At 37.0% G+C, this 23,698-nt stretch overlaps 1 protein-coding gene across 1 annotated transcript in view; it reads right to left on the bottom strand.

Annotated features, from left to right (window-relative positions):
• Nucleotides 1-491: 491 nt before the first annotated feature.
• Nucleotides 492-23,698, bottom strand: part of LOC145997293 (erythroid differentiation-related factor 1) — a 55,975-nt gene continuing 32,768 nt past the window's right edge. Inside the window, exons 13-17 of the mRNA XM_083134193.1 lie at nucleotides 23,028-23,174; nucleotides 21,524-21,678; nucleotides 9,629-9,786; nucleotides 8,641-8,956; nucleotides 492-2,313 (exon numbers count right to left, since the gene is read on the bottom strand). Coding sequence (XP_082990319.1) covers nucleotides 2,151-2,313; nucleotides 8,641-8,956; nucleotides 9,629-9,786; nucleotides 21,524-21,678; nucleotides 23,028-23,174 — 939 coding nt within the window. The 3' untranslated portion in view covers nucleotides 492-2,150. The remainder of the gene's footprint in view (nucleotides 2,314-8,640; nucleotides 8,957-9,628; nucleotides 9,787-21,523; nucleotides 21,679-23,027; nucleotides 23,175-23,698) is intronic.

The following is a 23,698-nucleotide window of genomic DNA, read 5'->3' as shown; positions in this document are numbered from 1 at the left end:
CTTCGTGTTAGAATAAGTTTATCTAAAAGCACTAGACAATGGATAATGTCCTATCAACATTACATGCTGGTTCCCCAATCATCTTCATAATGTTGCATAACACCAAAATTTTTGGAGGTCCCACCAGGGACCTAGAACTGACTCATTTTTCTAATACTCGAATGCGTTCTAACAGATTTGAAAAAAATGTACACCTTATGCAAAAATGTGCTTTGTTCCCTTAAACTGCACCCTTTAACAATTGGGAAAAAATGGTAGTACAGTGAAACGTCGATTTTATGTTCTTAAGGGAACCAAGCTGAAAAAACTTAAAATATGGGAAAATGTAAAATCAAGGAAAATTTTATAACATTTAGCTATGTTTGGGCCATCAAGATTGAATGTACATATAATGCAGCAAAATGTAAAATCGGGGTTCCACTGTATTACACACTACTTAAACCAGCATTTGCATAATCAATTAAGCATATGTGGAAGAGAAACAGCTCATAAAGAATATAATGTTTCTTTATTTTTAAAGGAAACAATATTAATAAAACAATTTATTACAGATGTGAAGATCTTTTTCTTCAACAGAAATGAAGAAAATCAGGTGGTTTCTAGATAGGCCTCTGCATTTTAGAGAGCTAACATCATTCTCATTTTCAGGGATTAAAGTACTGAGATAAGAGTCAACCCACTTGATATAGATTTTAATATGAGAGTATCCAGGTGTAGTAGGCAGGCCAATCAGGTGCTTGGGTTCTCTACATCCACACACAAGGTCAACTTTCACCAACTAGGCCTGATCCAGGCAAGCCTAGTGTACGTTTTCCTAGTGAATGTCTATGCATGTCAAGCATACAAATTTCACTAACCTTATGTACCAGTGAGGTGTAACCATTCTTGATAAATATAATTTTTTAAGCTTGTCCTTTTCCAAGTCTGCTAACTTTTAAGTAATCTTTCCCAATTTGTTTGTGTTGACTTGATATTTTGGGGATTTATTTAGCACATGCAGGGTATCAATGCAACTGAAAAACACTTTAACACGCCACACTCTAATTCAGTTTTCAATAGCACTATCACTTACATTTCATCCTCAATTATGACTGTAAATTATAATGATTTTGAGGTGACAATAGCATTCTTTCATGTTACACAGGGTGATTGTAATGAAATGTAACAGATAGTGTTATCAACTACTGAATAAATATTTACTGTGGCATGAAGTGTGTCGTACATAAAGAGTAAATTCATGTTTGGGAAATAAAAGATTAGGTAAGATCATAAATACACATAAGTGAATTACTAACTACTAACTTACTTACTTACTACTACAAATTACAGTGAAGCCACAAGTTCCCAAGTGGATGGTGGCAGGCCCACCAAAATTGATAGAACCATTAAAAGTAAGTACCATCGATATGATTACGTATATTTATAAACATTGGCATCACTTCTGAATTCATAGAAGTATTTTGCTTTGAGACATGTTTTCAAATAAATGGATGATCTGCAAAATTATCAAGACAACATTAACAAATTGGGGAGAATTATTAAAAATCATGCAGACTTTATTTGATAAAAGACAAGTTTGAAAATTTATATTTGTCACAAAGGGTTACGAAGACACTTTGCATGGATAATGCTGAACAGTACTTTCGCTCACATGCACAGACATCTGCAGAGAAAAGCAGAACCTCAACCACAATCCTGGGGACTTGTACTGGGCAGTGAACCTAGACCATGTATGTAGAAAACAGCACCCAGATAGCTAAGAACTTACACCATTATCCTCCTACACAAAAACATAAAAACCATGATGACTCTTGTCTCTGTACAACAATCCATGAAGTCATTGTGAAGAAAGCTTCACAGCGTATTTAACAGAAATTACCTTTACACATTATTTCCACTGTACTACCAAAAAAACGTAATACTAACAAACTAAGGACATAAAGGTAATATACAATAAAATTCAATGGATATCACAGATGTACCACAAAAATGTGAAATATAAAGCACTTCAATGCTCACAGAAATTCTTTCTAAAAGGTAGTGTGTGGCACTTGTATCACATATTTTTGCATTGTTTCACAACAGACTTCAAATAAAACACCTTCAACCATGACCTCCTCAATGCATTTAAGAAGCTAAACATAAGATTTTTAGCTTTCTTCAGATTTATCTGCATGCTCCCACAACGATTCAAGCTGAGAAACCACAGAATGCATGTGGGTCACCAAATCAGGCATCGTCACAGGAGTTTCCTCTTTCCTCTTCAATGTCACCATGTACATCTTCTTGTATAGCTGATTCAAACTACTGCTCCTATGAAAAGGAAGTGCATTTTGAAAAACAAAGATAAAGAAGAAATCAATAAAATTGGGAACAATGTAATAAATTGTAGAAACTTAGCACATAATGCAAGCCATGTAAGAGTTCACACATGGGTCTCATGCTCCACCAGCTGCATGAAGTCATGGTATGTCAGACACCCTGATTCAAATCCTGACTTATGACTGATTACTTTGGCTCACGCAGGAATTAGATGTAGGGCAAAAGTGTGTTTGGTTTCAACATGCAGAAATTAAGCGTAGGACGAAAGGGTGTTTGATTTTGACAACACTCCAGGTTCGAAGCACAAAAGAGTAAGACTCGTGAAGTTAAGACTCCGATTGTCGATAGTTCATTCTGGTGTCGCAAAAAAAAGATACATTACGCAAATGTAACGACAGTAGTGTAAATCGCGAGTGGAAGTACAAGTACCAGCAAGTTATGTAAAGTTGTTTTGAAAGTGATCACCATCTACCATACTCTCTCCCCTTTATAATTTTCCGAGATACAGAGAGTGACCAGACTGAAGAAGAACAGCGTAAGAAGAAAAGTTGATATTTCGAAATGTAAAGACCACCATCAAAGATCAAGATCTTTTGTGAAAATGGATAAATATAAGAGTAAAAGAAACAGGTATAAGTTATCTGTATTTGGTGTTTCTACATTGTGTCTACTAATTTGTTAAGTCTATTGTTTATTTACTAACTTAAGACTTGCGAGTAAGTGGTCTGTCTAGTACTGTAAACCCAAGCCAAATCAGGTCAGATAATTTAAAACACTAGTAAACAGAAAATTCCAAATTCGAAAATAACTTCATAAAAACAAAAAAAATGATTGTAGACTGAGCCTGAATTTTTTGCTAAATATCTCTAATTTTTAGAGTAATGTAAGAATTATTCTAGTAAATTATTTATTATACAGGCAATCCTTGTATCATCACAAGTAAATTTACTGATAATTTTACTAATGAAATAATACATATTTTTCATACACTGTAAGAGTATTGCATGCAGAAACACAATTCTGTCATGTTCTTGTGGTTCTTATGATTGAAATAGCAAAATCTGTATACAAAAACCATGTAAAACTGATGTAAATTTGCAACTGTAAGCCATATTTTTCCATTCCTTTAAATTATTCTGTACAGCAAGTTACAAGTTATACAGTGCATTCTAAAACTTAAACCATATCCTGGACTTACATTTACAGTTTAAATTTGGAGCCAAGGTGTAGCACAGGTCACCCTAAAGGCAATCAAAACTGGGGCCCCTTAACCCTTTTCAGCCTGAATTTTTGTTATGGGACAAAATGTCAGTTTGTATTTTTTATATGTATTGGTAAGACCTCTTGTGGCTGGATTGAGAATAAATTATCACCTGACATTAAAATAGTGTTAATTACAACTAATTACAACTAATGGAACCTGAAAGTCCCGACAGGCAACTGGCGTCTGATGTGTAAACGCTGGAATGAAATATCAGATGGTGCGTGGTTACTATATATATTCCTTTCAACAGTTACATTCAAAATATCTACGCACTACATGCTACAGTCTAAAATATACATTTGATAGAAACAAAATCCAATATATAAGCCAAAGAGAAATAAATGTATAATAGATGGAACAGTGTCTTATGATTGGTGGTACTAAAAAATAAAAACAGTTCTTCTTCTGGTCATTTACACAGAAATGAAATTACAAAATTAAGAGCCAAAATTGGAAGAAAGTATAAATGTATAACTGATGATCAATGTCTTACGATTGGTGGTATTCGAAAAAACAATTCTTCTTCTCATTCACACAGAGGAAAACCTTACATAGTGTACAACGTGAATGTGGTCTAGACTCAGTCTTATGCATAGAACACAATTCACACCTTCCTCGTTTAGTAGTAAATTCTGGCCAGTGTCCTCCCACGTTCTGAAGTCGAATATCTGAACTGACAGAGAAACCTCCCCTTCTCCGTTTCACCGGTGGGCTTAGTGTGGATGTTGATGGAGAGGAGTCCTGTTTGGGTCTCCCTCTCTTCTTGGTCGGAACTCTGCACTTAGCTAGTAATCCCTGCACCACTCTTCTCTTGAAATCTAACAAAGGCATCGTGCCATACAGATCTGAATAAATTATGTGAGAATTCACCAGAGCAATTTCTATAAATGAAAAGAACAATCTGTGCCACCATTTCTTTGATCGTTTGTTACGATCATATAGAGATCTCATCATATCAGCCTTATCTACTCCCCCCATGTGTGAATTATAATCTTGAACAACTGTAGGTGCTTGGATATCAACCTTTGTTCCATCTTTTTGTGTACGTTTGATTGTTACAGTCTCATTGCCATGGTAGTTAGATATCAGATGCACACAACGATTGTCTCTCCATTTGAAGTAGGCAATTCCTTGATCTGATATTCTGAAATCAAAATCACCCCTTTGTAACTTTCTGTCATCCGCAAGTTTTGGAAGTCCAACACGATTGGGACGCACAGTTCCACATGCATTCACACCCTGTGCCTTCAGATATTCAAGAAGCTCCAGAGATGTAAAATAATTGTCCATCATAACGACATAATTTTTATGATACAAAGACAAGGTCAGTTTTTCAACTACACTTCCACCTAGGCCAAATCGTTTATTACCCATGTCGTTACCCTGTTTGCCCTGATAAACATGAAATTCATATATATATCCAGACATGTCTGCCCGGCACCATAATTTGAATCCCCGTTTGATAGGTTTCATGGGATTGTATTGTTTCAATGATGAACGTCCTTTGAATTTCACCATACTTTCATCAATGCTCTGAAATTGATCAGGTAACCTGAATTTTTGAAAATTCAGATTCAAAGCAGTTATCAGTGGACGAAGCTTGTATAATCTGTCACTATTATCTGAAGGGATTGACTCATTGTCATTCACATGCAAATTGGTCAGGATTTGTTTGTATCTTTCCCGCGTCATTGTTTGAGATACAGCTGGTACTGTGAGGTCAAAATCACTACACCAGTAATGCTGCAACTGTGGTAGACGATGATAACCGAATAGGAACTCAAGACCAAGGAAACCGTATAGTTCTTCCTCTGATATTTGTAACACTCTCTTTTGTTTTTGCTGGATATATAAGTTGCTTTGAAATATTATATCGCAAACAGTAGTTTCACCTAGTACTGTGAGGAAAAAATCTGTTGGACATGTTTTGCCTGCAAAGAACTGCTCAACAGTACCCTTTTGTAAAGTAAAGATAGGCACTGTAGTTACACTGTTACGTTTTCTGAAGTTTCTATTCACTAGTGAATGCGCAGATGATACAGATGATACATCTTCACATTCGCTGTCAGAAGATTCAGGTTGTTCTCCACTATCATGTTGCTGTCCTGCATCATCACAAATGCCCTCCCACTCATCACCACTGTCTTCAAACGACGTATCTGCATCAGAGAGATCATCAGCGAGCCAACCCTCAATATCATCATCGGTTGTCAGTTTCCGTGCCATAGCCCTACAACACCAAAAAAGAGTTGTTTAGAAACGGAGAAAAGATACGTCGACTTATTCACGCACCATTGACAAAAACAGCAGACGCCTGTCGGGACTGGAAAGTCCGGGGTGATTTTTTGTTCATGAAACACATTTCCGAACACATTTCGCCAAAATTATTTCCTACACAAATTTACAATAGTTAAAACTAAGATATAAAAAAATCTGGGGTACTTACAGTTATTGAAACACTTAATTATTGTGGAAAAACAACAGTTGCAATTTCGCCCTTGCAATATGGCTGCCTTACTGACGCCTTGGTCTAAAAACGTGTGTACTGCTCAGCTGTTTATTAGGCCAGCAACTCCTGCCATCTTTTGTGAATAAGAGGCACTACATTTAACAGGGACGCACAAGTTCCGCTGGGTCAGAAACGAAATGTGTCGTGTAGCTAGCGTGTGAACAATGTGGGACTTTTAAGTCCCGTCAGGCTGAAAAGGGTTAAAAACCAAGCGACAAGTGTTATTATCAGTAAATAATATGTTGGTACTTTCTTGGTTATAAGTAAAAACTGTATACTGGTCCACATCTTTAGCAAACAGGTTTCCCGACTTTTCCAGGCAAATTTAAAATAAATTACCAGCCCATTATAAAGTGCTTTAGCATGTTACTGATCAAGTTTTAAGTGATACATTCGTAATATCTGCTGGATGATCATCTAATTCTAATTATGCATTGCTTGGTGGTCTTTGAGCAGATAATTAAGTTTATTCAACATTGTTCAAATTAAATTAACAAAAAAAATATATAGTACAACATGTGCCATAAGTCAGTTGTCACTAGCAATCGTTATACTTTGTTTTGCCTAGCACAGTGGAAGTCAGTTGTGAACTTGACTAGTGCATATTACCCAGCATTCTTATATTGGGTAATATGCACTATGCTAAGCAAAACAAAGTCTAACGATTGCTAGTGTCAACTGACTTATGGCCCACCCCGTATATCATCCACCAAGAACGTGGTTCAAGAAAGAAAAAAGAAAACAGAAAAAAAAAATCTGCCCCCAAATCCAGGCAAGAACAAAAAAAAAAAAAAAAAGAACCATTTGATTTTCCTCATATTTTCAGGATTTTGGGTTTGATTTCCGATCTGGGGATGCATGTTCATTCATCAATTTCATCATGTCATCACTCATTCCCATCTTCGCAAATTAGCCAAAACTAGTACAAAAAGCGAAGTAAAATAAAGCAAATCAATCAATCTATCTATTTATATTAATAACTAGAAGCATGCATATTTCATTTTTAACGGAAACATGAAATAACATATTGTAATGTTAATTTTTCAAGGTGTGAGGTGCATATTCCAACCACATTGTGTCACGAAATTATGCAAATTGAACTGCAAAATGTGAAATTAACTTTTAAAAACAAAATTTAGAAATTATTTACTGACGTGAAACTTTCTTAACCTCTAGTATACCAAGCCCATTTTGCCATGTAGGTCCTCTGCTACCGGGCCATTTTTTAGCAAAATGCAGAGTTTTATTTAGATGACTGTAGATTGGAGGCTAATTGCCTTAGACTGACGAATATATCGTTATACGCGAATTAACCCCAGATTCGGATTACATACAATTTATGCACACTGAGTGTATATATGGATGCAGGGGGAGGGGAGGAACCGAAAAATTCCAAAATCTCAGAAAAAAATGCCCCTGGGCAACAAAGTACCGGATGGAAATGATCGCTGGCATGTCTGGAACAAGAAAATAATTGCACTATTATGATATGAACTATAGAACACGACTTCTACACCCAAAACGATATGTTTGTATGCCACTGAGCCATTCAACAAAATGCGTAGTTACCTTGAAACGACTGTAGGTCCGAAGCTAATTGCCCTAGACGGACGAATCAAATACCGGAATAAACCATAAAATCAGACTATATAAAATTTATGCACATTGTGTGTATATATGGATTGGGGGAGGGGAGGAACCGGAAAATTCCAAAATTTCTGAAGAAAAATACCCCTTTCCCTCTCCGCCCCTGGACAACAAAGTACAGGACGTTGTCAAATTACATATGGAAATGATCGCAGGCATGTTTGGAACAAGAAAACATTGCACTATTATCATATGAGCAATAGAACACGACTTGTAACTCCCCCCAACGAAATACCTGTGCGCCACTGACTCAAGCCTCGGATTGCAGAGTTACCTTGAAACGCCTGTATATTGGAGGGTAATTGCCCTATACGGATGAATCAAGTACCGTTACATGCAGAATGAACAATACATTCGGACTACATACAATTTATGCACATTGAGTGTATATATGGATGCGGGGGGAGGGGAGGAACCAGAAAATTTCTGAAGAAAAATGCCCTTTCCCCCCTCTGCCCCTGGACAACAAAGTACAGGACATTGTCAAAATACACATGGAAATGATTGCTGGCATGTCTGGAACAAGCAAATAATTGTACTATTATCATACGAGCAATTTAACATGACTTATACCCCCCAAACGACATGTCTATGCGCCACTGACTCAGTTTCAAAGGAAGCCGCCATTTTCTACCCCTTTTTATGGAAGAACAAGACATCCAAGAGTTTTTATGGTGCAGAATATGTGTTAACAATAACATAAAAGAAGAAAATCACAATACACAATTATTTTGTGTAATAAGTGTAATTTTTAAATCAAGCTTAGGTTGATATTCACCATTTTAACACCGAAATGCCCTTTCATATACTGTTTCGGTCCCAAAATGTGGTCTGTTTTTGTGCCGAAATCATTATCTTTCATTCAGCATAAATATGTGGCCCTATTAATAATACTAACCCTTTCTTGTTTTTCCCTGAGGACAACTTAGCCAACGTAAGGAGATCAACTTTAAGGCGCTGCTCCAACATTGAAAGCATTTTCTCTTCTTCCTTTTTCTCAGCCATTTCTTCCTCCATCTGACCTTCAGGTGCACAAGAACCTTGGCCCGATTCCTGCTCAGAATCTCTTTCTGCACTTTCTTTACTGCTTTCTTCAGGCACCTTCGATACACTCTGTAATTTGTCGAACATAATGTTCAACATGGGCCGTGTCTGCAGTGCAAGCTCTAATGCTTGTCTCAGAGACTTCACCTTTGTGTTCACCCCTGATGCAGCTATGGAAAAAGAATATGAAAATTGAGAGAATAATCATTCATATCATTATTTCAGGACATCAAATATATTACAATTGTATTTATGTGTAGCAGTTTCCTTCACAATATTCTGACATTTACAGTCACATGTTTGATACAGGAAAAAATCAACAAAGGAAAACTAATTACATACACACATATAAATTTAATTAAAATTGCCTCATCAAACTTATTTTGAGTATTTGTTTTTTTAAGTCCACCTTTATGAACAGAGAGGCCAATTGGGACTGGACCTACAGCTTAAAATTGGATCCGAACCACTGTGCCTCCACAGGGTATCGGCATTGATTACAAGGCAATGACGTTACCTCGACACTATCATAAAGACACACATCCAACTCATGGAATATGAAAAATATATTCCTGTTGGTATCTTGACATATATAAACATAATATTAATTTGATTACAATTTATAATTTTGACAGATAAATACTACAACAGATTCTAATCATATAAGTAGCTGCTATCACCAAAAGTCATCAGAAAGAAATTCAAACATTTATCCCTAGATGCTTCCCTTGGTTCTACTTTACATAAGTATTTTCCAATGATTCTGTTCATCCACTGCAAACTTGTAAAGAATGGTGATTGTGAACAAGAATGATATGTATTACTTTTAATTAGATACATACCCTCGGCTTGACACTCAGCCATCGCAATACGCTCCAGCTGCACACGAAGGTACTCAGACGGATGCTCCAGCTTAAGCAGCAATTGACTTGATTTCTCATAATACAGCTTTGCTAACTGCAGAATGTTTCTGCTTTTAGGGTCATTCCCACATCTTGTTCTAGGAAAGGAAAACAACAGAAGAAATAATACTTTATCCTCGCATACAACCAGTGTTCGAATTGAAGGGGGGGAAAGCCAGGGAATTACCCCCCCTGCCCCTTCTACTTTTTTCATCCTAGGCTCTACATTTGAATGGCTTATTGCAGAAAGGGACCTGAGTCATATTTTTGAGGTATCGGAGTTAATGGTATTTTTTATTTTCCTAGTTACAGACACATCTTTTAGTGTAGAAAGGACGTCAGTCACACGAGGCTATAGCCAAGAAAATGCACAGTGAAAAGTGTAATTTAATGCAGAAAGGTACCTGAGTCACTGACTCGGGTCCTTTTCTGCAATAAACCTAGCTACTCTGTAGCGACGGACACTGGCCCCTTTTCAGAGAGAAAGAGAAATAACCGTGTGGAAAATAAATTTGGCAACTCTGAAACAAATGACGAGCGATTTCCGTAAGAATAGTTCATCTGTAGCCGTGGTCTGTAGAGGGCGATATGAGTTAGTGCAGAGCGGTGGAAATTGTTGTGAGATGTTTTGTTGCTTGTATTACAGATATGCAGGACGAGAGTAGTGTTAGCGACGTGAGCGTTGACAGTCCAAGAAATCGTCGGAAAGGAATTCGACATCCGGAAACATATACCAGAAATGTGATTAGAAGTGCAAGGGTGAATGGACGGGAGTATGTGGGCTACAGGGGGTGTTACAACACCTGCGAAAAGAGTGCGGTCGCCGTGTAAGTGCCGAAAAAAATGTTATGAACAATTCAACGAAGACGAACAATGTGCAGTTTTTGACATATTGTGTAGAATGCAAAGTAAAGATGAACAGGATATATATTTGCAGAGAATGATCCATATTGAAAATGTTAAGACACATCGTCCACGCAAAGAAAATGCTACGTTACACAAAAAGTCGTTAAGTACCACGTACTACTGGCAAGTAGCAAAATACAAGTTTGTCATGAGGCGTTTTGCAGACTTTATGATGTGTCAGAGAAAAGAATAAGGTGTTTACGGAAGTTACTGTTAGAGGGCAAAATACCTTATGATATACACGGACAGAGCAAAAGTGGGAATATGATTGAGGCTGAGGATATACAGGAAGTGCATGGACATATCGCGTCTTTTCCAACTAAACGTGGACATTAAGCAGACATCAAATATCTACATGAAAACCTGTCAATTCAAAAGATGTATGAACTGTATAAAGAAAAATACCCTACGTCCAGAATAAAATACAGTTTCTACTACAAGTATTTTAAGGAAAATTTTGCGTTTCATTTCGGGAGGTCACAGGTTGACACGTGTGGTGTCTGTGAAGAACAGACTAACAAAATGAAGAGGATATTTCTCGTCTTATTTCTCACAGTTTCCACTTTTATTGCAGAAAGGTACCGGAGTCACAACTTTTTCATCTCCACTGTCTCTAGCAGCATACTGCAGGGGCGCGCATTGAAAGTTGCAAAATTAACTATTCATTATGCTGAATATTTGAGCCAACAACGGTACATTTCTTTCTTACACTATCAATGCTATACGTTTTTTCTTATTTTTCTCGGAATTGTGCAAAAGTGACTCAGGTCCCTTTCTGCAATAAGCCATTCATTTATATATTCATTCCAAATTAGAGAAAGAAAATTCTCCCCTTTGAATGTGTGTTCTATTATTATTCCAAATGGCATAACAGAAAATAGAGAATAAATATAATTGTTTGTGCTTGTGGTTGCTTCAGTGTAGATCTAAAAAAGCACATTGCATTAGCTGTTCTGTTTGAGTCATAAATAGCTGTTCACGATGTTGTGAACAAAGATTCAGTCATTGCACTCTAAATCTTTTATGGATGTACTTTATTGTATGTTCAGTCAAAACAGCAAAAATAAAAGGATCTGTTTGATAGTGCTCAAGCAGTGGCAACAACAATGATGAAAATTAGCAAAATGTTTGAATTCGTTGTGTGGCATCTTTATCAATCTGTGTCAACAGTAATAGGGACATTCCACGAAAAGTGGTCCTACTTCATGTTAATAACAAAATGATTGACTGATTGATTGATTGATTGAGTTGGTGTTTTAAGTCCACTTTATGCACTGTAAGGCTAATCGGGACTGGACCTACAGTCATACCCACTATTTGCCTCCACCGGGTATCGAACCCGGGACCCCTTGATTACAAGGCAACGACGCTACCACTGCTCCATCAGGGAGGCCAATAACAAAATGAATTAATATGAAAATTACTATTGTTTTTAATTGCATTAACACACTATTACTTGAGTCATACTAATCATAAGAATATATTACTAGACTCAGTTTGTAGAGCAGTTCATAGACAGTATGGAATATCATATAATTCTGGTCAAGTATGCAACACGTATACCTGATAACCTAAAATACACATTCATCAAATGTTTTCAGAGTCAAAAATAGCTCTACCCTCGATACTTCAGAGGTATACAATTTCAACTATTCAGCATGCTAATAATATTATACAACTTTCATTTTTACATAAAATGAGAAAAGAATAAAATTGCAGCGCTAGTTGTCTTCTATTATGAAGTGAAAATCATATTCTTAAATAATAAAGATTTTGAAACTTGACAAATATATACAAGATATCATATTTAAATGTCATATTATACCAGTAAGGTCAAGAGTTAGACAAATATATTGTACAAAGTCATATATCTATCTATATATATATATATATATATATATATATATATATATATATGAAAAACTAATATGCTGACCAAGGCAGTAACTTATTTTACTAAAAACATAAACTAATGTAACGTTTCAACCTTCTAGCAAGGTCTTCTTCAGACTCTGTATCAAGTACAAAAGTAACCAGATACAACAAAAAGGGTAATATATATACACAAACATTACTCCCTCCAGACAATTTAGAAAGTTGTTTGGAACTTTCTAGCAGAAGACTTTCACTTTCCAACTTTACTTTCACCTAAAAGGCTAAACACAATTACTTCCATATAGAATGTGGTTGGACTTTTTAATCTCACGCTCTTTTCCCTTCATTTTTCTTCCTTCTCCTCTCCTCTTTTTCTCTTGTCCTTTCCACTCTTTCCAACAGCTTCTTCCATTCTTTGTTTAACTTCAGTCCCCCATTCCAGTTCATTGTGTCTTCTTCGCCTTTCTTCTCTATTTCCTTGGCTTCCTTCCATTTTCTCACTAGCATTCTCTTCTCCCTTCCTATCTGCTTAGCCTCATCCCACTCTATGTCATGTCCTGTTTCTCTTGTGTGTTTAAATATTGCATTTCTCTCTCTCTTAAGTCGTACATCATCCCTATGTTGTTTCAACCTGTCTTTCAGCCTTTTTTTCGTTTCTCCTATGTACACACTCTGACATTCTTTACATTTTACTTCGTAGATAATCCCTTCTTCTTCCTCTTCTCTGTTTTCCTTTTTCTTGTTAGCATTCCTCGCTATTCCTAAGATGCTTCTCCCTCCCTTCCTGTAAGTTTTAATTCCTGCTTTCCTAAGCACTTTGCATATCTTTTCTGTGGTCTTCCCCATACTCCTTATTCCAAACCTTCTCTCCTCTTTTTCTTTCTCTTCCAATTCTCCCCTGCCCGTTTTCTTACTTCTTCTGTTTATGTCCAGTCTATCCTGCTTCTCATAGCCATTCTTTTCCAGCTGTTTCCATAGGCTATTTATTTTGCCTTCTTTTTCACATTCTTTCATGCATATTTTCTTGATTCTGTCCTCCATATTCTTTATAAAATTTCTTTTTGTCACCTCACTTACATCACTTCTTTTGTGGCAGAATACCCCTGCTGCACACTTCTTCTGATGCCAAGCGGTTTCAATTTCTTGTCCTCTTTTCCTTTTCATCAATATATCTAGATAGCTTAACTTGTCTTCTTCTTCTATTTCAAGTTCCAATAATATCCCTCTTTCTTCATCTTGAATTTCTTTGGCAAAAATGTCAAGCTAAGCAGATAGGAAGGGAGAAGAGAATGCTAGTGAGAAAATGGAAGGAAGCCAAGGAAATAGAGAAGAAAGGCGAAGAAGACACAATGAACTGGAATGGGGGACTGAAGTTAAACAAAGAATGGAAGAAGCTGTTGGAAAGAGTGGAAAGGACAAGAGAAAAAGAGGAGAGGAGAAGGAAGAAAAATGAAGGGAAAAGAGCGTGAGATTAAAAAGTCCAACCACATTCTATATGGAAGTAATTGTGTTTAGCCTTTTAGGTGAAAGTAAAGTTGGAAAGTGAAAGTCTTCTGCTAGAAAGTTCCAAACAACTTTCTAAATTGTCTGGAGGGAGTAATGTTTGTGTATATATATTACCCTTTTTGTTGTATCTGGTTACTTTTGTACTTGATACAGAGTCTGAAGAAGACCTTGCTAGAAGGTTGAAACGTTACATTAGTTTATGTTTTTAATAAAATAAGTTACTGCCTTGGTCAGCATATTAGTTTTTCATAATCATGGAGACAAGGCTTAATGGAGTTATAATTGGACATTTTCCAAGGCTGATGAGGAAAATTAACAACTGGAAAGACTTGAAGAGGAAAGAAATACACAAAGACGAACAAGAGAAGTTTCTGAGAAAATGTTTGGAGAGAGGCACAGCGCCTAAAGGATTAAAAATAAGTAAGAAGGGAGTGGTTTGCAACACCAGGAGATGGAGGATATTGGTTCAGAAAATGGAAAAAGAACTGATATGGAATGAAATAAGGGCAAGAAGAAAAGAGATAAAGATAATAAAGGAGAACCTGACAAGAATTGAAAAAGCTATTGAAGATGGTCTCACCATTTTTACGAGAGAATATACATTTCATGAAATGAAAATCTGGCAGGAGAAATTTAGAGAGAAAATGAAAATAAAATTGAAGAAGAAAGGAGAGGGACTAGGATGGAAAGAAGAAAGAGGAGAAGAGGAAGAAGAAGAGGATACCAGAAGAAGAGTTGTGGTAATAGGGAATGTAGATCTAACAAAAGAAGAGGAAGCTTTTTTAAAACTAGGCAGAGGTTTCAAAGTTAAAGAAAGAAATGTAGATTATGAGGAAGTTATATATGACATTGAAGAAGCAGTGCTCCATATAAAAGAAGAACCAGAAAGAGACAAGATTAGAAGAAGAACAGCAGCCATACTGAAGAAAGAAATGGGAAAACAAGGAAAAGTAGATAATTTGAGTAAAAAAGAAAGGGAAGGGATGAAGAAAATCAAAACAAGAAATGATGTGGTGATAGAGCAGGCAGATAAAGGTGGAGCAATTGTGGTGATGGAAAGAGAATGGTACGAGAGGAAGTTTGAAGACCTAAAAGAAAATGGATATGAGGAGATTTGTGGAACAGGTGAAGAACAAACTATAAAAGAAAGAATCATTAAAGACTGTAGGAGGAGTGGATTCAAGAAATGCATAAAGGAGACAGGAAGACTACCAAGTTTGAAAGGCTTTCCAAAGATACACAAAGAGGACATAAAGTTAAGACCAGTAATGAACTGCAGAAACAATATTTTGGAACCCTTAGAAAAGAAATTAAAGAAAGTTATTGACGTGTTAGTAACACAGCAAGAAAGCAGAGCAGTTAAAAACAGTGAACAAGTAGTAGACCTCATAAAAGGACTTAAGTTAAATGAGATGAAGACGACAATGTTTAGCTTAGACGTGAAAAGTATGTTCCCGAGCATCAAGAGGGGACACGTTTTGGACATTATTAAAAAGAGAATGGGACAAGAAATTATAGGAGAATGGGATAGTGAAAGGGTAGTGAAGGCGCTGGAAACCATTTGGAATAACGGTTACAGTATAATGGGAGATAAAATAATGTTAATGAGTGAAGGACTAAATATAGGTTCCAGTCTAAGCCCAGCATTGGCTGAATTGGTTATGAATGAATGGGAAAAGAAAGTGATAGAAAAGGGAGGTGACAAAATGATTCTGTTTTGCAGATATGTGGACGACTGTTTTGGCATATGGAAGGGAACGAAGAGGCAGCTTGACATTTTTGCCAAAGAAATTCAAGATGAAGAAAGAGGGATATTATTGGAACTTGAAATAGAAGAAGAAGACAAGTTAAGCTATCTAGATATATTGATGAAAAGGAAAAGAGGACAAGAAATTGAAACCGCTTGGCATCAGAAGAAGTGTGCAGCAGGGGTATTCTGCCACAAAAGAAGTGATGTAAGTGAGGTGACAAAAAGAAATTTTATAAAGAATATGGAGGACAGAATCAAGAAAATATGCATGAAAGAATGTGAAAAAGAAGGCAAAATAAATAGCCTATGGAAACAGCTGGAAAAGAATGGCTATGAGAAGCAGGATAGACTGGACATAAACAGAAGAAGTAAGAAAACGGGCAGGGGAGAATTGGAAGAGAAAGAAAAAGAGGAGAGAAGGTTTGGAATAAGGAGTATGGGGAAGACCACAGAAAAGATATGCAAAGTGCTTAGGAAAGCAGGAATTAAAACTTACAGGAAGGGAGGGAGAAGCATCTTAGGAATAGCGAGGAATGCTAACAAGAAAAAGGAAAACAGAGAAGAGGAAGAAGAAGGGATTATCTACGAAGTAAAATGTAAAGAATGTCAGAGTGTGTACATAGGAGAAACGAAAAAAAGGCTGAAAGACAGGTTGAAACAACATAGGGATGATGTACGACTTAAGAGAGAGAGAAATGCAATATTTAAACACACAAGAGAAACAGGACATGACATAGAGTGGGATGAGGCTAAGCAGATAGGAAGGGAGAAGAGAATGCTAGTGAGAAAATGGAAGGAAGCCAAGGAAATAGAGAAGAAAGGCGAAGAAGACACAATGAACTGGAATGGGGGACTGAAGTTAAACAAAGAATGGAAGAAGCTGTTGGAAAGAGTGGAAAGGACAAGAGAAAAAGAGGAGAGGAGAAGGAAGAAAAATGAAGGGAAAAGAGCGTGAGATTAAAAAGTCCAACCACATTCTATATGGAAGTAATTGTGTTTAGCCTTTTAGGTGAAAGTAAAGTTGGAAAGTGAAAGTCTTCTGCTAGAAAGTTCCAAACAACTTTCTAAATTGTCTGGAGGGAGTAATGTTTGTGTATATATATTACCCTTTTTGTTGTATCTGGTTACTTTTGTACTTGATACAGAGTCTGAAGAAGACCTTGCTAGAAGGTTGAAACGTTACATTAGTTTATGTTTTTAATAAAATAAGTTACTGCCTTGGTCAGCATATTAGTTTTTCATAATCATGGAGACAAGGCTTAATGGAGTTATAATATATATATATATATATATATATATATATATATATATATAATGGATAAAAGCAAGGAGGGCCAAAAGGGCTAAGTAAAAATCAAAGAAGGTAAAAGGAAACACTCACCGGACAGTAGAAAAATTCAAAATTTTCGCTAATTTCATAGCATCATCGGTGCGAGAAGAAATAGACGGAACCGGAAGTTGGGGCACTGCAGAGTTGACAGGTCCCCATCGAAGAAGAAGTGGTGCGTAGAACGAAAAAAACACTGTTTCGTCACCAGGCTCGTCGTAAACTGTGAGTGTGTAGGAAGAGTTGGGAGGGTGGGAGGGACGGGATGGTTTGGGGGGGAAGGTGGGTGAGGGATGGGCATTACTGGGTGGCCTTGTTCAGGCCAGGTGGAGTGGTTGCACTCATGGCCAATATATAGGCCCTCTCCCATCTCTTGCGAACAGAGGTGTTGGCTGGTTGGGGTAGGAGATGGATAATCGCTACCCGGAAGCAGTCGTTGAAACTGATGTTGTGGTGGTTCGTGAGGACGGCGACAGTGAAGTCCAGGTTGTGGGTGGAGGAGCGGTGGTTATTGATGCGGAGGTTGAGGGCCGTTGATGTTTCCCCCAGGTAAAAATCACCACAGATGTTGCAGGTGAGGATGTAGATAAGGTTTGAGGCATGGCAGGTCCCTTTGGGATGGAGGGTAAATTTGCCAGTGGCCGTGTGCACCTGGAGGGTGTGAGAAGTGATGAGGATGGGGCAGGTCTTGCACCTGGGGAGGTTGGTGGGGGGTGTTTGGAAGTTGTGGACCAGGATGTTTTGGAGGTTGGGGGGGGGGGCGTTTGAAAACCACCCTGGGTTTGTCGGGAAATATGTTTTTTGTTTCGGGATCACTGTGGAGAATTGGGAGAAGAGAGTGCAGTGTGTGCCTGATTTTGTTGAGGTGGGGATGATATTGGGTGATGAGTGCTGGTGGGTTGGTGGCAGCAGGTTTCTTGGTGGTAGTGGTATGTGAGGCAGCCTGGTGTAGGCGGAGGTTATAATTCTGGCGGGAGGTGGGTGAAGTGTTCAGGTGCTGTCCCCTGAGGGCCAGAGAGAATGGAATGGCTTTTTTGGTGTGGAACAGGTGGGAGCGGGAGAAGTGTAGGTATTGCATGTGGTTGGTAAGTTTTATGTGGATGGAGGTATAGTCAGGTGTCCTCCCTCGATGTGCACGTCCACATTCAGGAAGGTGATCTGGTTCGGGGAGTGCGTCCAGGTGAATTTTAGGGAACGGAAGTGGTTAAGTTGGTCCAGGAAAGCTGACAAGGATGGTTCTCCATGTGTCCAGAGCATAAAGATGTCGTCGATGAAGCGAAGCCAGAGGAGGGGTTGGGTAGCCAAAAACTCTTGCTCAAGTTTGCCGATGAAGAGGTTTGCATAGGATGGGGCCATTCTGGTACCCATGGCTGTACCTCGGATCTGTAGGAAATTTTGGTTTTCAAAGGTGAAGTTGTTACAAGTGAGGACAAGGTAGGCTAGGTGGGTCAGGAAGTTGGTGCTGGGGTTGTGAGGTTTGGGTCTGCTATTGAGATAGAATTCTATGGAGCGGAGGCCATGGGAGTGAGGTATGTTGGTGTAGAGGGAAGTGACATCGATGGTGGCAAGGTGGCAAGGATGGTATTTGGGGGCAATGGTGGAAGGGTGCTGATTTTCTGGAGGAAGTGGTTGGTGTCGCCGAGGTAGGAGGGCAGAGCTTTCACAAGAGGCTGGAGATGGGAGTCAACAAAGGCTGAGATTCTTTCTGTGGGTGAGTTATAGCTGGACACAATGGGTCTACCAGGGTTGCCAGGTTTCTGGATTTTGGGCAATAGATAGAAGGTGGGGGCGTGGGGATTGTCGGGTATTAACATGGCGGTGGTACGAGCTGTTAGGCCTTCAGGGGGGCCGCGGGTGTGGATGAATTCCTATTTAAATATGTCATATTATATCAGTAAGTAAGGTCAAGAGTTATGTCACAAACGACATCAATATCCATAGAACATTACATGTTAGTATATTTCAAGCTTCAATCAGATGTAAGCTATATTTTCATTGACAAAATATATTTCGCAGATACACAAAACGTGCTTTCGAAGAATCAAAGTTCACAAATCATTTTCTTAGTTTTAATTCCATCCGGTAGAAATAACTTAATGAAAGTTTGTAACATGTATTTTCAATTCACACATACTTAGTTCAATTTCTTGAAGCTATCTAAGATATATGACAAAGAATCAATATACTTATCTGCTTATTTTGCAAATACACGTCCAAAGTTCAGATTATATCCTCGTCATTTCAGATTTTTCACACTAAGAAATATACAATATCCGTCTTACTTAAGCGGATGAAAGTTCTTCATATTAACAATTGAATCTTGCAGATTCTTTTGTATATTGGATTATGCGAGTTAAACTCGTCTCACTCGAGATGTTTTTGGATTATTCTTTCCTTAATCCACAATTTGTCTCTCCATTTTTACCTTCTTTTTTCAACTAAGTGTGTCCAACTCCTTCCATTTCTACCATATCCACAGAATACAAACTATTAAATGTATTCCCAGTAAGAGATCTTATTTTGTACCATATCATGATCTGAATTTCGTTGTAAAAATTGTATTTTGCACAATAAAGTAAATTATAAGTTACTATGTTGCCTGTATTATTGATAATATTACATGATATTACATGAAAATTGGAAGCATTTTCTCTTGCGTGGGAAAAAGGGATTTTACATGTGACAAAGATTTTCCCCGTTGGACATAGATTTTTCCCTTCATACAAATTTACAACAATGATCACTTTTACTTTTTTTCGGAATACCATACACGGCGCTTCCAGATTAGTATGGTAAATTTTGATGTAATTTTGTGTTTAAGGCAACTGAATTGGATTAAATATTATCTTGAATCACAGGTAATAAATGTGTCAAACCAGATAAATACCAAAAACCTAGTAACTCATAAAATATAAATATTTTTATGATAATTGCACGATTACCATACGTACTTTTTGAATCAATAGGATCGAAATTCCATCTCCTATCATAACCTATTTTAAAAAACACCTGGAGTTCAGAAGTGTACTCCTAATAAAAATTTTTGAAAATTCAAAACATAAGTATAATTTCCTTCAGTAGATTTAGAAATTATGAAAATGAATACATCAAGCTTTTTATATTAATTGTATATAATGGTACAAGTACTAGTACCGTTATACTATCAAGGTTTAGATGTTTGCGAATGCATATAATTTACACATTTCACCAATAAAAGTTACTAGCATATGCAGCCTATTTGCTTTGCAGACAAATGAAGTCAATATTTGAAGATGCATCTGTTTTAAACCATAGTGTGTGGTCAGAAAGTGAAACAGAACGTATGGTGTATGGTGATAAAGAAATAACTTTGTTGTGTGGTAGGGCAATAATTTTGCAAAATACTAAAAGAATTCAAAGTGTACTAAGAATGCAAAAATGTGAGGACGAGCTCAATAGGTAATTTGCTGAGTGAACTTTCTGCAAAGCTACAGACCATTCCAATCAACGACTGAGAGAGAAGTATGAAAAAGTTTTCAGTAAAATGAATGTGGCTCTTATTGAACAACGAAATCGAACGAAAGTTGAAACAATGTGAGCCTTGTTATTTGTCGATGTTAATGCCTTACTCGAAAAATTATGACATTTTTGAATGGATTTTTTCCTGATAAAATGTTGGCTTCTAAAAAACCAACAGAAATTTTGGCTTTTTTGTTTTTTGTCAACTGCGACTAACCTATTTCACTTGTAGTTTCAGTTGTGAGATTAGAGGTCCGTTACGCCAATTTTCTTTTCAAAAAAAGTGAAAAATAGGAGTCCAACCAATAAAGATACAGAAAAAAAAATATTTAAGAAAAAAGCCAATTTTTCTCACCACTTCCAACTCTACCTACAGTAGACAATTTTGATGTGAGAACATGTTCAGAAATTTGGCTAAAGGAAGACCCATGCTGAAAGTCATAATATATAAATAGAAATGTATGAGTCTACTACAATGGTATCATAATCATACTGATACAGACCTCTGACACAAAATCTGAAAATGTAAGAAAAAGAAGGTTCAGCATTTTCTTCAATTTGAACACTGCTTACAACATATATTGGTGTTCATCTTGAAATATAATATTTAAAAAATTCAAAACCTTTTATCAATTACAGAACAGCAATGCTAATTTTATTTTACTTAAAATAGAAATATGAGCATCAGATAATTTAATTTCTACTTCTAGTGATAATGGTCTGGTTCTATATAATTATATAAATACGTATAATTATTTCTAAAAACTTTTTCAAAATTATTTTTAAAAACTACCTACATAGCTGATAAAGGAAAAATGCAATTAAAAGTTATGAGTGTTACTATAACAGCAATTCATATATTGATAGCTAACTCAGACTAATGAGCATATCAATCAAGACACTGCAGTCATATATTCATGTACTGAATTTTAATGCTGAAATTGCATTCAAAAATTACATGAACTAAACTTACCTATATGAATTATGATACAAAGACGCAAGACGGCGGTATATTGTGGCTGCTCGAAACTGATAAATTAGTTGTTGTGGGCCTGGAGTTTCTAAATCACAGTGTTTTAATGCTTTCAGCATAAGTTCCACCACTTCCTTCTCCACTTCTTCCTGGCTCTTAAAAAACAAGAGCAAATTTGAATCACACATCTTGCACTCATTTCTTCGAATCACTGATGAGGCACACAATGAAATAAAATCACAAACAGCATTCATAGCACACTAAAAATAACCTAGGAATGTTTCATAATTGTCATCCTCTCTCTATCCGAAATAATGAAGGTGAAGAGGGGCAAGAACAGGTAAAAGAAAATTGCCCTACTAAAGATAATTTTTAAAAAAAACTGTTTCTACTTTGTTTCTTTGAATTGTTTTAAGTTCACTTTCTGCAAAGATAGGCTAATCGGGACTGGACTTACAGCTTAAAGTGAGATCTGAACCACTATGTGCTTCCACCAGGTATCGAACCCAGGGTTCATTGATTACAAAGTGACAACATTACCAATACACCATCGGGAGGCCCCTACTGTTTCTACTGAACTACAATGAAAACATGGAATAACGTTATTCCATGGAGAATTCATGTCTTCCTTATTTTGTCACTCTTATACCCTTATTTTGTCACTCTTATGCTTCTATAGGCTGGTTTCCAAGGATGAATGATGATGAGATGAAATTGATGACAAGGCATGTGTAAACCTACAGCTATAGACTTTCAAACTAGAATCTATGATTGACCACTTAACATGCTCGGCCACTGAAGCAGCACCATACTTCATGGCACAAACACATCAAAAATTTGCATCTGAACTAAAGACAACCTGAGGATGCAAAACTCACATAAGTGTGTGTACTTCTAAGAACATTTCTGAAATGTGGTCACCTATATTCAGTAACAAGTTTCTTCACTAAAATGCTGAAGGTATATAGGAAGATAGCCCGCACATTCACAACCTCGGCCAATTGTGGAGCTGATGTGCTCAGTACCATGCTCCACCAAGATACCCATTCATTAAAGGCTGGGCAACCTCCAAAGCCACTCCTTGCAAGAACACTGCTGGAAAAATTCACATCCCTGGGAATGTGAATAAGTTATTACATATGTGGACCAATAAGCTGTGATAATTAGTTGACGATTATATACCTATTTTATACAAGTGCAAATTTTGTCAATTAGCAATTATTTGTAATAATAATTCAAGTAATGTTTTATTACATCAATTTCTGAGTACCCATTATGGGGTGGATGCATGATTCAGGTTCTGGATGAAAATCTTGCCATTTGAAATGTGATGAGTAAACATTCTATATTTCTTGAGGTGCAACCTCGATTTTATGTCCATTTTCCCATATTATACAGGTAACAGTCCTGAATGTCCTATACGAGCAGTGTTGTATGTTGAAGCCATGTATATAAATGAAAGGAGAGAATGCTAAATACTACAATTTCTGGATGCTGTACTCACCTTGACATGCAATGGAGGGTAGTCTTGAAGTAATGTAGCCATCGTAAACAAAGTTGTGCATAGTTCCCACGTCACTGCATCCCAAATGACAGGATTACTATCTCGGTTGTTGAGAACAAATAATGCCTTTTGGTAATAGCCCAGCGCCTTAAAAACAAACAAGTAAGAGTATTATTTACACTTGCTGCTGCAGATCAAAAATGCAGTGTAAAGCATAAATGATCAAGAAATCCAAAACTACATTTTTTACAAAGGAAAATGGCAGTTAATATGCAGATAGTTTTCAAACTCTTTGATGCTAGCAGTATAATCTTTACTTTTCAGTTTCTATGGTACAATGTTTGGCAATATCTACCACTTTCAAAGGTTGGTATTCCCTGCGGTCCCACAGTAGGGATGAAACCTAGCATGAACACCCTTCTTTTGTGGTAGAGGCATATTTTAAAAGTAATATATGGTACAATGTGTGGTAGCTGCACAGCACACACTGACCGTCTGTGATTTCTTTCTCTGGGGGTACCTCAAGAGATGAGTTTTTAACTTAGAGACCCTGAAGAGAAGAATTAGGGAAGACGTTCAGCCAATTCTACTCGCAATGTTGGTGTCTGTAATGGACAATTTTGTTTGTCGAGTGCATGAGTGTACAACACGGAATAGTGGCTATCTAGCTG

Source organism: Lepisma saccharinum, chromosome 1, assembly GCF_977018435.1.
Source record: "Lepisma saccharinum chromosome 1, izLepSacc3.1, whole genome shotgun sequence".
Taxonomy (NCBI): Eukaryota; Metazoa; Arthropoda; class Insecta; order Zygentoma; family Lepismatidae; genus Lepisma; species Lepisma saccharinum.
The sequence above is the reverse complement of the archived record's forward strand: the minus strand, read 5'-3'. Positions and strand labels throughout refer to the sequence as shown.